At 38.5% G+C, this 14351-nt stretch overlaps 2 protein-coding genes across 2 annotated transcripts; one reads left to right on the plus strand and one right to left on the minus strand.

Moving 5' to 3' along the window:
* Nucleotides 1-1477: 1477 nt before the first annotated feature.
* On the minus strand, nt 1478-3743 carry LOC113752205 (ras-related protein RHN1-like). Its single transcript, XM_027296334.1, has 6 exons — nt 3608-3743; nt 2451-2539; nt 2175-2354; nt 2016-2064; nt 1823-1908; nt 1478-1630 (listed from the first exon to the last, which is right to left on the minus strand). Exons 1-6 carry the CDS (start codon nt 3741-3743, stop codon nt 1478-1480), a joined length of 693 nt encoding a protein of 230 aa, XP_027152135.1.
* Nucleotides 3744-12979: 9236 nt separating this feature from the next.
* Nucleotides 12980-13729, plus strand: LOC113752206. The gene is made up of 2 exons (XM_027296335.1): nt 12980-13157; nt 13299-13729. The coding sequence occupies exons 1-2, from the start codon at nt 12980-12982 to the stop codon at nt 13727-13729; spliced, it is 609 nt and encodes a 202-aa protein (XP_027152136.1).
* The last annotated feature ends 622 nt before the right edge of the window (nt 13730-14351 follow it).

Below are 14351 nucleotides of genomic sequence, written 5' to 3' on the forward strand. Positions count from 1 at the left end.
ATTTTATTGAAAAAATGGGAGAGAATGAAAATAACGACGGAGTTTATGAACATGAACCTGGAGATAATTGCATTTACATATGCAAGACCAAACTGTATTGACGATTTCCTAAAAGAACAAAAAAAAAATTCCTTTTATTCAAGGGCTGAAGGATGAAACACTTGTCGTCCTCTATCATGAAAACAAAGTTTAAACCGTACCAAAAGAAGGAGAGTGCGCGTGCGCGTGCGCGTGAGTTCAGTTTAAGAAAGAAGAAAATGGCAAGGGTGCAAAAAGGGGCGGACTTTTTGAAGTTTGTCTTACAAACTTAGAAACAAATTTGACCAAAAATGGAAAGCAGAACCAAACGTGAAGAGAATGAAGAAGAGCGTGCGGCAAATTGACCCAACTTCATCACTTAATTAGTTCTAGGAGTTTAGTATTTCCCTTTTTCTGTATTTGTTTTCCTTTCCTTTTTCGTATTTGTGAAGCTTATTTTTTTTTTTTGAAAAGAAAAAGAATAAATTAAGCTGTAAAATTAACTAGTTGTCTGACTTAAAGGTGCATAACTAATTCTAATGGGCTTGAATGAAAAAACCAAAGTTTTGATCTAGTGTTTAGTGTATTGGATTGGAGACTAGCTGTTCTATTTGTTTCTATGGAAGAAGAACTGAAGGAGCTCCCGGATTATACCCCAAAAATGCTGCAATTGCCTACGTCGTAAGTCCCCGGCAACTGCCGTTCTTATTGTTATGCTTCTGTTCACATAAAGGCAATGCACCAAAAAGAAACAAAACAGAGAGATATCAATTAATTCCATGGTGAAGGAGAAGCTGTGCTCCTGGGCGCGCGGGGTTTTGGTAAAACCATAATGCGGGTGTGTAAATTCAAGCTCTGAAAGAAGTATTTAGTAAAGCAAGAGTAATTCATGGCTAATGAATTGTGGAATCAGTTGTTCGCCTGTTTATGGCTTGCTTGCTGTGATGATGATCATTAGTCAATGACTTTGATGGTTCTGCTGCTGGACAGGGGTCTCCAAGGTTTATAACACACTCGGCATGAACAGGTTGAGCTGCGAGCGTCGTTGCTGCGCACGACATATTAACAATCAAATTACGGGCAAATTTCATTATTTGGATAATTAAAGAAAGAATATGTCAAGAAATTAGATTCGGATCTTCTCTACTTTCAGAAACTACAATTCCGTTACATACAGAGAGTCGTGATGCTGAATATTAAATAAAAGGGACTCAAAACTTCTGGAGTGGACTAAACTAAAACATGTCAAAAAGAAGGGAGAACAAGCAAAGTGGTATACCTATTTTAAAGAAAAGTTCCTTGATGTTGGTCTCAACCTTGGCAGAAGTCTCCATGAAAATCAGACCATTTTGATCAGCAAAAAGCTTTGCATCCTGCAAAAGCATGAATAACGAACACCCGAAGAATTGCCTTCTGAGATGTTGCATATGGTCTGTGATTTTCACATTTTCCAACAATTTCAACGGAACGAGCTGAGTTTGTTGACATAATTCAATGAAGGTTTTTGTCGTTGTTTTGATCTCAGAAAGCACAGCAAGAAACATCCAGGTAATACATGCAATTGAGTTTTAAATATCTTCTTGACTTTAGGGATCTTAGTAATTACTTCTACCTGAATGATTTAAACTTAAAACGAAGAATTGTATCATTCACAAAGAAAGAAATCCTCCAAGCAACATTTTGTATAAGCCAACATCAGCTTTAGTATCCATCTTCCGTACGCATTCAGGCCTTCTTACCATGTGATTATCAAATTGAAGATTACAGAGTTCATACAAACATGCAACTACAATATTTTACTTACCTCTGTAGTAACTTGTCTCTTATCCTCCAAATCCACTTTATTACCAGCGAGTGCCATGACAGGGAGAGCAAAATCCCATCTGGATGCTATTGAAATTTACAAGCATAGAATGTAGTAGCATTAAAATGGGTTAAAAAGCAAAAGGAGTCAAACAGATGAAATTTGAATCGAAGGATATTTGCTAAAGTTACACCTGCACGCTTCATGTACTCTACCCACGTCTTGGCCCCTTCGTATGAAACCTGATAAACCAATTCAAGGAAAGTTTTCTTAACTACTAGCTACTCACTATACATACATACATACATACACACATATATATATGTGTGTGTATAGCCAAATGCAAATCTACCTTGCTAGTTATATCATAGACAATGATACATCCAGCAGCCCGTCTACAATAGGAGTCGGGCAAGGCCCCATAACGCTCTTGGGAATTAGTGTGAAATATTCTCACTTTGACTGCTGAATAGTTGCCCTGACCGCCCACCTCCAGGGTTCGCAGGATGGAGTCATCTCCCAGCATAGCCCTCTAATATTACAATGAACAACATGATCAACCAATTTCAAATGGTTTTTTATTTTTTTAAATACCGGAAAAAACTACTAACTGCCTAAAATTGCTCACATCAACATCAGGGAATTCTTCGTCCACAAATTGGTTCACAAAACGTGATATAATGCTGGATTTACCAACTCCAAAATCCCTAAAGTAACCTGCCGGATCCAAAAAAGAAATTAAAAATTACAAGTGACCAAAATAAAATGATATCATGGATATTTTTTCATTAATAGACTTGCGAATTTTAACTCGGTATTCTTGGCATCAATAGTGTCCGTGGAGAGCTATACTGGTCGAGAGCTTGATTTTGAAAAGAAAACAGAATTAATAGAGTTATAGCTTGAAAAATAATATAAACTAGAACAAGGTGATAAGCATTCGTACAGAATTAATGTGGGTATACTATTCTTCTTTGACATTCTAACAGCAAGATTTAAACCCAAAAAAAAAAAAAAAATCAGCAGAGTCCATTTTCTAAGAATAGGCAAATCAGAAAATTTTAATGAGATAAACTTGTGCAGTTCGAAAACATCAGAAACCATCAAATTATTCACGTCCAGCAGTCATCTCTATAAGTGTGAAGCTCCGATGCGTTTCCATACCATGAACAGAGCAACTTCAAAGAAATTGGGCACAAAGCAAATCACAATTCCAATTTCCAAGAGTTCTTCTGAGAGTAAACTAAAAAGGGTTAATATCAGAAACCTCCCTTGAGGTTTCTTCTAATCACATCTAGCACCCCCCATGTTTTTGAAATCACACTTAGCACCCCTGGAATGACAACTTTGGTATCTTGTCAGCCCTTCTATTTGAAAATGGTAGTAAAAAATGAATTGTAGGAGAGAGACTTTATTTTTGTTCCACTTTTACCCAAAGCCCAAAATGATTAGTAAATTTTAGAAGATAAAAATAGAAATAAATAGGCATATGATATTAATTTAGAAGCTAAGGGTGTAAAAGTGTAATAAAAAGAATGTTATAACTAATTATCAGAGATTTTGGCGATATAGAGATGCATAACTAATTATGGACCTGGGGCCGGAACGTTTGCACTCCGGAAGCTTGTGTGCATTTTGCACACGGTGTAACATCATTTGTACAAGTTGTAACACTAGAACAACAGCGAGTAATTATACTACCTTTAACATTAGTAACCGTCCCACACGGTGTAACATCATTTGTACACGTTGTAACACTAAAACAACAACGAGTAATTATACTACCTTTAACAGTAGTAACCGTCCCACACGGTGTAACATCATTTGTACACGTTGTAACACTAGAACAATAGCGAGTAATTATACTTCCTTTAACGGCAGTAACCATCCCTTCCCCTTCTCCACTAATTACATAGTCCATGATACTACATTGGATCAGTCTAGTAACATGATACGTAAGCCTTATATTGCAATCCAATTCTGAACAAAAACACCATCTACAACTAGTTGTTTAGATGGTGAGGATTGCAATGCACAAAACTATACACAAGTAGTTCTAAGATTAGTCAAACAGCACCATAAGTGGCAGGAAATATAAATCAGATGCACATTGCACCACTTATCAAAAAATTGTCCATAAAAGCTAACATTGCTTCAGTATTGCTGGGAGCTAAGAAGACTAGTACCTAAACTACTTCAGATACCAAAAGCAAGGATTGCGGGGAACCTTTAGCACTCTCAAAACATCATAGAGAAACTGCTGGTAATAGTGTTAGAGGCCACTATTGTAGCAGTATTAATGCTAACAGAAGTTTCAGCTTGAGATCCACCATTTAGAGTAGCTTGAGCATTTGGTACAAAGGGAATTATACCTTGCTTGTTTACAGCAGCATTGGTTTTCATTGAAGGCCTTCCTCTTTGCATCAGAAAAGAACAATTTAAACTTTTTTGCAACAAAACTTTAAATTACTCCAGTAGTGCACTAGTTCTGAATTTTGCAGCAGCAATGTATGACATTATAATGCTTACCCTCTTAGTAGAAGTGCTTGTGCTAGCCTGCAAATTAACTTGCACATTGACAGCTACATCTTGTTGGCGAAAACTTGGATTACTCCCCTGACTTGAAACAACCACTGGCACATTTCCTTGTACATGATCCTAGATCACAGAAGACATGATAAACAAGTTAATAATATGTGCAACATATATACTTTGGTACATGATCAGATGATCAGATTGAACTTAGTTACCCAAAGCACAGCCCCTGCCAATCCCGTGTTAGCTATGCCTCTACTAGGCTTTCCTCTCCTTAGAGCACCCTGCAATGTAACAACTTCAAAATTGAGCATATAATTATCTAGCTCCCACAAGTTAGCTAATATTTTGTGATTATCAGGACAAATTTGGTTTCTTTTATATGTATACATAGTCAAGTAACTAACACCTAACGTGATGTATATTTTTGTAAACTGATTGTACCTCATAAATCACCCTGTGTAAAGTACTCACAGATAAGCAAGAACTACTCATACAAGTAAAATTACACATCTACTATAGGGAGATGCACAAATTGATCAAAGGGCTAAATAACCATTCGAAATTTATGCGTATACATGCACTACCTTTTATAGATATACACAGTCAAGTAACTAACATCTAACATAATGTACATTTTTGTAAACTGATCGTACCTCATACATCACCCCTTGTAAAGTACTCATAAACAAGCAAGGACTACTCATACAAGCAAAATTACACATCTACTATAAGGAGATGCATAAATTGATCAAAGGGCTAAATAACCATTCCAAATTATGCGTACCATTACACTACCTTTTATAGATATACATAATCAAGTAATTAAGATCTAACATAATGTACATATTTGTAAACTGATTGTACCTCATAAATCACCCCGTGTAAGGTGTTTATAAGCAAATTAGTATTAGTCATATAGATAAAATTACAAACCCATTGCAGCTTGCAAGGAGATGCACAAGTGGGTCAAAGTACCAATAACCATTCCAAATGTATGCATATCATTGCACTATGCATATTGTTGCGATGATTAAAAGTAGAAACTTCAGTTTCTAAAAGCATTACCCCGTGAGTAGAACTAGTATTGGTCCTTGTAGAGGTTCCTGGTTCTCTTTTGCATGTTCTTTTGTTGTGGCCAAATAAACCACACTTAGAGCATTTTAATGTGGTTGACCTTTGTGTATGAACTGATGCATGTTCTTCATCAGGTCCTCTTTTTCTGTTTTTCTTTGGTCTTCCTGGTGCCTTCCTACGTAGTGGTGGCAATAGTGTTTTTGGTGTCACATTCTCCATTGAAGGCCATCTTTTCTCATGTGGTATTGGGTGGATCATTGAAGAATAGCATTTCAAGTACATCTCTAATGAAAATGCTTGATCACAGTATTTAACCAGACTTTCCCTTCTATAAATAATCCCTAATACAGCATGCTTGCAAGGAAGCCCAGTCAATTGAAATACCCCACAATCACATTCCTTTTCCTCCAATTTCACAATGTATGTCCTGTCAACATCTCCTACTTCAAATACATACTCACTGGCCATCATTAGCTCACATTTCCTTGATGCATTTCCAATCTCCTTTAACTTCTTCACAACTTTAGGAGTGACAGCAGCTGTCCATGTTGTGGCTTTTTGATACCTTTTGTGCAACTTGTTCATCATTTTCCTTCGCAATCCTTCAACAAGTGTAAGTATACTTTTTCCTCTTAAATTATCAACACATGCATTAAAGGATTCTGTGAAGTTGTTGGTCACATGATCACACTTGATAGCAATCGAGAAAGCATGCCTAGCCCAAGCAAATTTTGGAATCTTCATTAAGTACTTCCAAGCTTCAATGTTCAGGTCCTTAATGATGTCCATTGCTTCATTGTGTCCAATAGAATCAAAACTCTTTACTGCTTGCCAGAAATATCTCCTAAGCATTAATCCTGGAAAGTTGAGCTTGAAGTTGTTGTATATATGCCAGCAGCAATACCTACCAACAGCTGCTGGAACTATTTCTTCGTATGCAAGGTTCAATCCCTGCAAAGTTCATTAACAATGAAATCATTTTAGACATTGTGCACCACCACAAAACAGGAATATTTTCTTGCAAAGAAAATAAGTAACTCACCTTCTGCCTATCACTCATAAATGCCAATGGCATATTGTTCGGAAATGGTCCAAAATGATGCTCAAAGAAGTGAAAAAACCAGCTCCATGTCTCTTTATTCTCACACTCTACAATTGCAAAAGCAAGGGGAAACAAGCTGTTGTTCCCATCTAAAGCAACAGCTGTGAGCAACATACCACCAAAGGAACCTTTTAGGTGACATCCATCAAATCCTACAAATGGCCTACAACTAGTAAGGAAGCCGTCTTTTTGTGCCTTGAAGCTGATAAAGAGTCTCAAGAATCTAGGTTCAACCAGCATATTAGGCCTATCAAAGTGAATTTTAACTATGCTACCAGGATTGGATTGCCTCACCAATATAGCATATTTTGGGAGTTTTGCATATGACAGTGCATGCGAACCTTCAATCTCATCCAATGCTTTGTCTCTGGCCCTATATACCTGCATCCTATTTGGTTCGACACCAAATTTCTTCATCTCAGCTATTATACCCTTAGTTGACATCTCTGGATGCTCTCTCAATACAGCAATCAGTTTCTTTGCCATCCAATCAGATGTTGCTTCAGTATTTTTCCTGCTCATGACACATGTGTGCTCTGGATTATAAGTTTTTACCATGAATATAGTTGTGTTAGCAACAGGGGATGCATGGATTCTCCAGTTGCAGCCCTCAGAACCACATTTGGCAGTGCATCTAGTCCTTTCATTTTTTACCCTCACCAATGGAAATCCTTTCTCAATGGCATAATCCTTTAAACATGCCCGGAAAGCACCAACACTAGTAAATAACTGTCCTTTCTGAAATTCTATTTCTTCTTTAGGGTTATATATCCACATTTTGGACCTCATCACTTTTTTCAATGGATCAGTTTCATCATCTGTTTCAGAGTCACGTACAATTGCAGCATCTTCATGTTCCTCAAAATCAGAAAAGTCCATGTTATTGTTGTCGGTAGATGACAGTGACAATCTCTCATCATCCAACATGTCATCTAAGTCCTTCTCCATTGGTTGTTTCCAAGACTCATCAGAGCTAGAGTCATATATTTCCCTCTCATTCTCACTATTTGCCAAATTTTGATATGCATTGTTTTGAGGCCCTAAGTTCTCTTGGCTTGCTTCAGGATTCTGATCATCATGCATATTACCCTCTAATTCTGGGATTATGTCCATGTCAAACACATGCAAGTTGATAACAAGATCATTTTGATGGACTTTAAACATCTCAAGCACTGATTTGTCATCAACTATTTCCATAAAGGTCTCAGTTTTAGGGATCAAACATCTCATATGAAGTAGCAAATTCAGATTTCCAGGCATAGCATTCAATGCCGTTTCAGATGCATCATTAAGTAGATCGATGTACGAGTACTTATCAGGATCAATGTTGGGAATTCTACTAGCCTTTCCCAAGTAGTGAATAACAATGTCATGAGCAACCATAGATGCCATCCTACATATCCCAATTTAGAAATTTTTTAGTTCCTACTCACTGCAAGATTAATACAGCACACACAGAAAAAGGCATGTTCATGTATACATCAGAGCATTTCTACCCTTAAATGCACTATTATTGAGCAATACACAAGAAAGTTTTCAACATTTCTAGTGCAATATCAAACAACCACTCAACATAGCTATTGATCACCATGATCATGCCATTGGCTGAAGCTATTTTCTAAGTTTCATAAATACTCTATTGAAACAACCATCATATATGCTACGGAACATAGTATCAGATCTCAATTTTGTCAATATCCATAACATAAACTTGCTAGCTTGTTCATAACATTAGTCAAAATCAACGAATATCACATGGTCACAACAAAAGCTGCTCTCTGTGATAAAAAAACAATCACTCATGGCTTCATTTTGACAAGATCAAAAACATCAAGAGTACTATTTTCAAATTTAATATGCAAGGACAGCCTGTGAAGCTTACCTGTTTTGTTGAATCCAAAATTGAAGGTTAAGCTGAAAATCCACGACTTCAAATGCACTCGAACTTTTCCTTCCACCCAAAAACGACGCTTTCAACTACATAGGTTCTATATTCCTTCATCACTGCACTAATTTGCAACTAATCATCAGCAATCTCTTCCTAATTCTACCAGCACATAAGCAATTTTGAGTTTAAAAAAAAAAGAAGTACAACTTACCTTTCAAGTTGTCTTACTTGTGAAAGCTTTTATGGTTATCATGGTTATATATGCAGAAAATGGCGCTCAAATTGTGCGCCAAAACAATGGCATTTTTGTTATTTTCTGGTTTCCAATAATTTTTCTTTTTCATTATTTTTTTCCAGCATTTCCCCGCTTAAAAATTTGCCTGGTGTTGGTGGTTTTTGGGTAATTTCTCACCTTTTGATCAGGACAACCTGTCACATCCTACTGCCAGGGGTGCTAAGTGTGATTTCAAAAACATGGGGGGTACTAGATGTGATTAGAAGAAACCTCAAGGGAGGTTTCTGATATTAACCCAACTAAAAAACCACAAAAGCAAGCTACAGCAGCCATAGAAAAATCTCTCCCGCCGCGTGAGAGTTCAAAATTTTCTCTCTTTTGGGAAGTGTGCAGATCTCCCTCCCTGGAAGGGCTTCTGAGTAACTTTGTCTGAAACCAGAGTGACCATACAACTTCAAACCCATATGCAAGAATACAAAACTTTCTACAAACATTAAAGATTCCGACAAATTTAAGTAGAAGCATTAAAAGACAACGGACAAGATTTATTTTCAGTTTCGGATTGGTGGAGCCAAAAATCAAAGCAGTCTGGTAGGATTTCCACTAACCTCTGTCTCCAAAGCTCAGACAGGTAACTTTAAAGCTTTACCATACGGATCTAGCCTAGTATTGCAAGTACTCTTGAAATTTTTTTTACTGCGTTTCCTGTTGAGGTCCTCTCTTCCCTCGCTTTTATCTTGTGCATTACAAAAAAAAAAAAAAAAAAAGGTTAATTCCGAAATTTTTTTGCTTCCTTCTTGTTCTTGGACCGGAGAGAGCACTCTGTTTTTTTCATCTTTCAACTGCAGCTTTAGAAGGTTAAAAATATAATTTAAATAAAGAAAAAGAAAAAAAGAGAAGGCCAAATTTCGTCTTTTTATTTGTTCTGGTTTTTAAGGGCACTGATGCAGTTGTACGCTTCAAATCCATTTTCTGTCCAGCCGTTTCTCTGAACTGCTTTCCCTTCAGTGGAATGTTCATACCTAGAGTGTTAGAGTTCTGCTAGACCAACCCTGCTTTGTAGACTTAACCCTTGCTTCATTACCTGGAGGTGTCTTGGTCAGTGATATTCCTTATCTAGAAACATAGCTGGATCTCTATGGCTGAGGAGATAGCAGAGATTTTGCAAAAATTCGTGCTATCAACAAAAGAGTTGGGTGGCACAGAAATTGACCTGGGAGACGTAGGACCGAGCGTCAAGGAATGTGAAGAAAGCCTGGTAGGGAAGATAAAAGGTGAAAAAATTATAAATTTTGTGGGAGTGAAAAACTTTGTTACTTTAGCATGGGGATACCCTAAAGGTTTGAAGGTTGTGGAGGTAGGAGTCAATACTTTCCAGTTCTTTATCCCCAGTGACAAAGATAGAGACAGGATCTCTAAGGGAGGGCCATGGATCATCGACAGCCAAATGTTAGTAGTTAGGCCTTGGTTTGAAAGATTCGAAGAGGGAACGGCTGATTTTAACATCGCCCCACTATGGATACAAATCTGAAACCTCCCAGTTCATTGGATCTCGAAAGAAGTGGGGAGAAAAATAGCTTCAGTGTTCCAGGAAACAAAGGAAGTTATAATACCTCAAGAGGGAGGTAAGGAAGGAAGGCCCATTAAGGTATTGGTGATGGCAGATATATCTCAACCCCTTATGAGAGGTACCACGGTTAAAATGGATGGAAAAGTGAAATGGGTAAATTTTAGGTATGAAAGGTGCCCAGATTTCTGCTATACATGCGGAAAAATAGGACATAGTGAAAGAAATTGCACAGCTTGTATTCAAGTGGAGAAAGGTCAGGTAGATAACCAATTTGGGCCATGGCTTAGGGCAGGAGGGGGGAAGATGCCACCTCAGAAAGAATTGAGAGGCAGACAGCCAGTTAATATATCTCCCAACAAACAGCGTTGGGGATTCAAAGATGGGGAACTGGTGCCAAGGATAGGAGGAGGGAAACTGATAGAAAAAGAGCAACAAGGTATCAAAGACACAGGAGATAAGGAGGTTGGACGGAATGTGGCAGGTAGTCAGGGGGGAACAAACCTGGCTACAAAAGAACAAGAAAGAGAAAGCGAAAAGGCAAAAGAAAAAAGGGAAGATGTTAGAAATGGAGAAGAGTGGGAATGTAAGGACAGTAAGTGTGGAACAGGCTACGAAAGATGGGGATGGGATGTCCTGTGCAGAAAACTTGAACATGGTTCTAGAGAATCCTGGGGAACAACTTTTAAAGCATTCAGAAACTGAGAGTATGCAAGTAGAAGAATAGTTGAAAAATGTGGGGGACACAAGCAATCAGAAGACATCTACAAGGACAAGGAAACAGGCCAAAACTCCAGTCACAAGGAGGAAACCTCTGAAACAGATACAAAACCTCTTGGTTAATAAAGAACCTGCAGGGAAAAGGAAGTTTCATTTAGTAGATGAAGACATGGTGGATGTTGACGTAGTTGAGGTTATTGGAAAGAAAGGAAAAATGGAGATAGGTCAAGAAAGTTGTGTAATGCAAGGTGAGGGGGAGGTGACCAGCCCAACTTGGTCACCCATGGATAAATGAAAGCTCTGGTGTGGAATTGTTAAGGTGCTGGGAGCCCCTTGACAATTCCCCAGTTGAGGGAGGCTTGCAACCTCCTCTCCCCAAACATGGTGTTCCTGTGTGAAACCAAAAATAGAAAAATTTTCATGGAAAAACTACAAAAGCAGCTGAGGTTTGAGGAAAGTGTGGTGGTGGAATCAATGAATAAAGCAGGAGGGATGGCGGTAATGTGGAACAATGATGTGCAGGTACTAGATGTGGTTACTACTGCCTTCACAGTAGAAGTCCATATCATGGACTCTGAGGCTAATGTGGACTGGTGGTTCATAGGAATTTATGCTAGCACTGATGATCAAATTAGGAGGAATCAATGGAAGGTGATTGAGAGAAGGAAGGTGCTATGGGGACAAAGGTGGCTGATTTCAGGAGACTTCAATGATATTATATCCAATGACGAAAAATGGGGGGGGCAGAAGAAGAGAGGAAGGTTCTTTTAGGGACTTTAGACTTTTTATCCATCAAAATGGTCTCGTAGATTTGGGTTTTGAAGGTAAACCGTGGACATGGAGCAACCAATGGACTCAAGAAGGAGAAATTAGACAAAGACTTGATAGAGTACTAGGAAGCAGTGCCTGGAGCCAACAATTTGACAGAGCTACAGTCAAACACATTGAAAATTTTGGCTCAGACCATAGTATGATCTTACTGGATTCTAACCCTCTGCGAGGAAGAAGGAAAAAAAGATTCATATTCGATAGAAGGTGGCTGAAAAAAGAAGGTTTGGAAGAAGTAGTGAAACAGGCTTGGAACAGTTTTCAAAGTGGATCAAGAATGTACAAAGTGCATAGGAAAATTGCAACATGCAGAGTTGAAATCCTCAAATGGAGGAACCAGTTTCAAGGAAATGCAAGGAAGAATATTGACAAGGTAAAAAAGCAACTGGAGGAACTGAAAGACATTGACTGCCATGACAAAAAGAGGAGAAACAAGATGCTAAAAAGGCAACTGAAGGAGGCGTATGATGAAGAAGAGATGTTTTGGAGTCAGAAATCTAGAGTTCAGTGGCTTAAGGAGGGAGATAGGAATACACATTTCTTCCACTCTAGTGTGAAGGGTAGAAGAAAGAGAAACAAGCTTCACAGACTACTAAGAGAGAACGGGGACTGGACAAACTCAGAAGAGGAGATAGGAGAAGAAGTGATGAGTCATTACAAAGACCTCTTCTGTAGTAAAGGGACTGAACAGCTAGACATGGTTCTAGAAGGAATATCACAGACCATCACTGACCAAATGAACCTTAAACTTACTGAACCTGTTAGGGAGGTAGAAATCAAAGAAACCTTGTTCTCCATGAACCCAACAAAAGCTCCAGGCCCTGATGGCATGACCCCAAACTTTTTCCAGAAAATCTGGAATATCCGCAAAACAGATGTAATTCAAGCCATCAAAAGCTTTTTCCATTCTGGTCATATGCTCAAAGCTGTTAATCATACCATCATATCCCTGATACCTAAGGTAGAAAACCCCACTGATGTAAAGCAGTTCAGACCCATAAGTCTTTGCAATGTCATTTACAAAATCATATCCAAAATTCTTGCAAACAGATTGAAAAAAGTGCTGGATAATTGCATCAGTAAAAATCAGGCAGCTTTTGTGCCTGGAAGACAAATTTTGGATAATGTTAGTCTCTCATGAGTGCTTGCACTACCTCAAAAACAAAAGGCAGGGATCTCAAGGTTTCATGGCTTTAAAGTTAGATATGTCAAAAGCCTATGACAGGGTGGAGTGGGGATTTCTAAAGGCAATGATGATCAAAATGGGATTCTGTGAAAAATGGATCAACTGGATCATGGAGTGCATCACAACAGCTACCTTCTCTTTCAATATAAATGGGGAAGCAAGAGGATATGTGATACCTTCTAGGGGAATTAGGCAAGGTGACCCCTTATCACCGTACCTATTCTTACTAGTCTCAGAAGGATTCTCCAATCTATTGGCTCAAGCTGAGAGTAACCAGAAGCTGACAGGAATGAAAATTAGCCGAAGTTGACCATCAATCAGTCACCTTTTCTTTGCAGATGACTCCCTGATTTTTTGCAAAGCTGATACAAGTCAAGCTGAAGAGGTGCTGAGGATATTGGAAAAATATGAAAAAGGCTCTGGACAAATGATAAACATGGAAAAGTCTTCAGTTTTCTTTAGCAAGAATGTGGCACATGAAAATCAAAAAGAAATCTGCAGCAAACTAGGAAATATAAGGAGGGTGCATCAAGGAAAGTATTTGGGTTTGCCAATGGTCATAACCAGAACTAAGGAACAAATCTTTGGCTATATCAGAGACAAATGCCAGAAAACTGTCTCTAATTGGTGCAACAAGAAGCTTAGCCAAGCAAGTAAAGAGGTGTTACTGAAAGCAATTACTATGGCTATGCCAACCTATACAATGTCTTGCTTCAAGCTTCCAGTGAAATTGTGTAAGGATATACATGCCTTAATGGCAAGATTCTAGTGGGGAGGGGATAATGAAAAAAGGAAAGTACACTGGTGCTCATGGAAAAAGATGGCAGCTGGAAAGAACCAAGGAGGATTAGGATTCAAAGACTTACAAGCTTTCAATAAAGCCTTGCTGGGTAAACAAATCTAGAGGCTCCTCACAAGTCCAAACCTGCTGATGAGCAAGGTGATGAAAGCAAAGTACTATCAGAAGGAGTCACCTTTGAGCTGTGAAGTAAAAGGCAATTCATCCTGGATATGGAAAAGTATGATGGGAGCCAGGGAAGAGGTTAAGAGAGGAGTAAGGAAGAGGATTGGAAATGGAAAGGGGACCAGAATTTGGGAGGATGCTTGGATCCAGGATGGTAAGGAAGGCAAGCTAGAGTCCCCTAAACCCACAGGGTGCCTGATTAGCAAAGTGAGTGAATTGATATCTAATTTTAGATGGAATTCACCACTTGTTTTCAGGACATTTAACGCAAGAGAAGCTGGTCAGATACTTAACATCCCTGTAAGCCTAACTGGTCGACCTGACTGCTACTCCTGGAGTTATAGTTCCAATGGTCAATACACAGTTAGATCAGCATATGAGGCAATTACAAGGGAGGGTAAGCAGCAGGAAACAAACAGGAAAGTGA

Source organism: Coffea eugenioides, chromosome 11, assembly GCF_003713205.1.
Source record: "Coffea eugenioides isolate CCC68of chromosome 11, Ceug_1.0, whole genome shotgun sequence".
NCBI classification, from domain to species: Eukaryota; Viridiplantae; Streptophyta; class Magnoliopsida; order Gentianales; family Rubiaceae; genus Coffea; species Coffea eugenioides.

Excerpts from the sequence above, each read along its gene's own strand:
- LOC113752205 (XM_027296334.1), bottom strand. The coding sequence starts at position 3,743 with ATGGACTATGTAATTAGTGGAGAAGGGGAAGGGATGGTTACTGCCGTT. Across the intron at positions 2,065-2,174 it reads TCTATGATATAACTAGCAAG|GTTTCATACGAAGGGGCCAA; the intron begins GTAGATTTGCAT and ends TTGGTTTATCAG. Across the intron at positions 1,909-2,015 it reads AGAGTACATGAAGCGTGCAG|CATCCAGATGGGATTTTGCT; the intron begins GTGTAACTTTAG and ends AAATTTCAATAG.
- LOC113752206 (XM_027296335.1), top strand. The coding sequence starts at position 12,980 with ATGTCAAAAGCCTATGACAGGGTGGAGTGGGGATTTCTAAAGGCAATG. Across the intron at positions 13,158-13,298 it reads TTCTAGGGGAATTAGGCAAG|ATGACTCCCTGATTTTTTGC; the intron begins GTGACCCCTTAT and ends TTTTCTTTGCAG.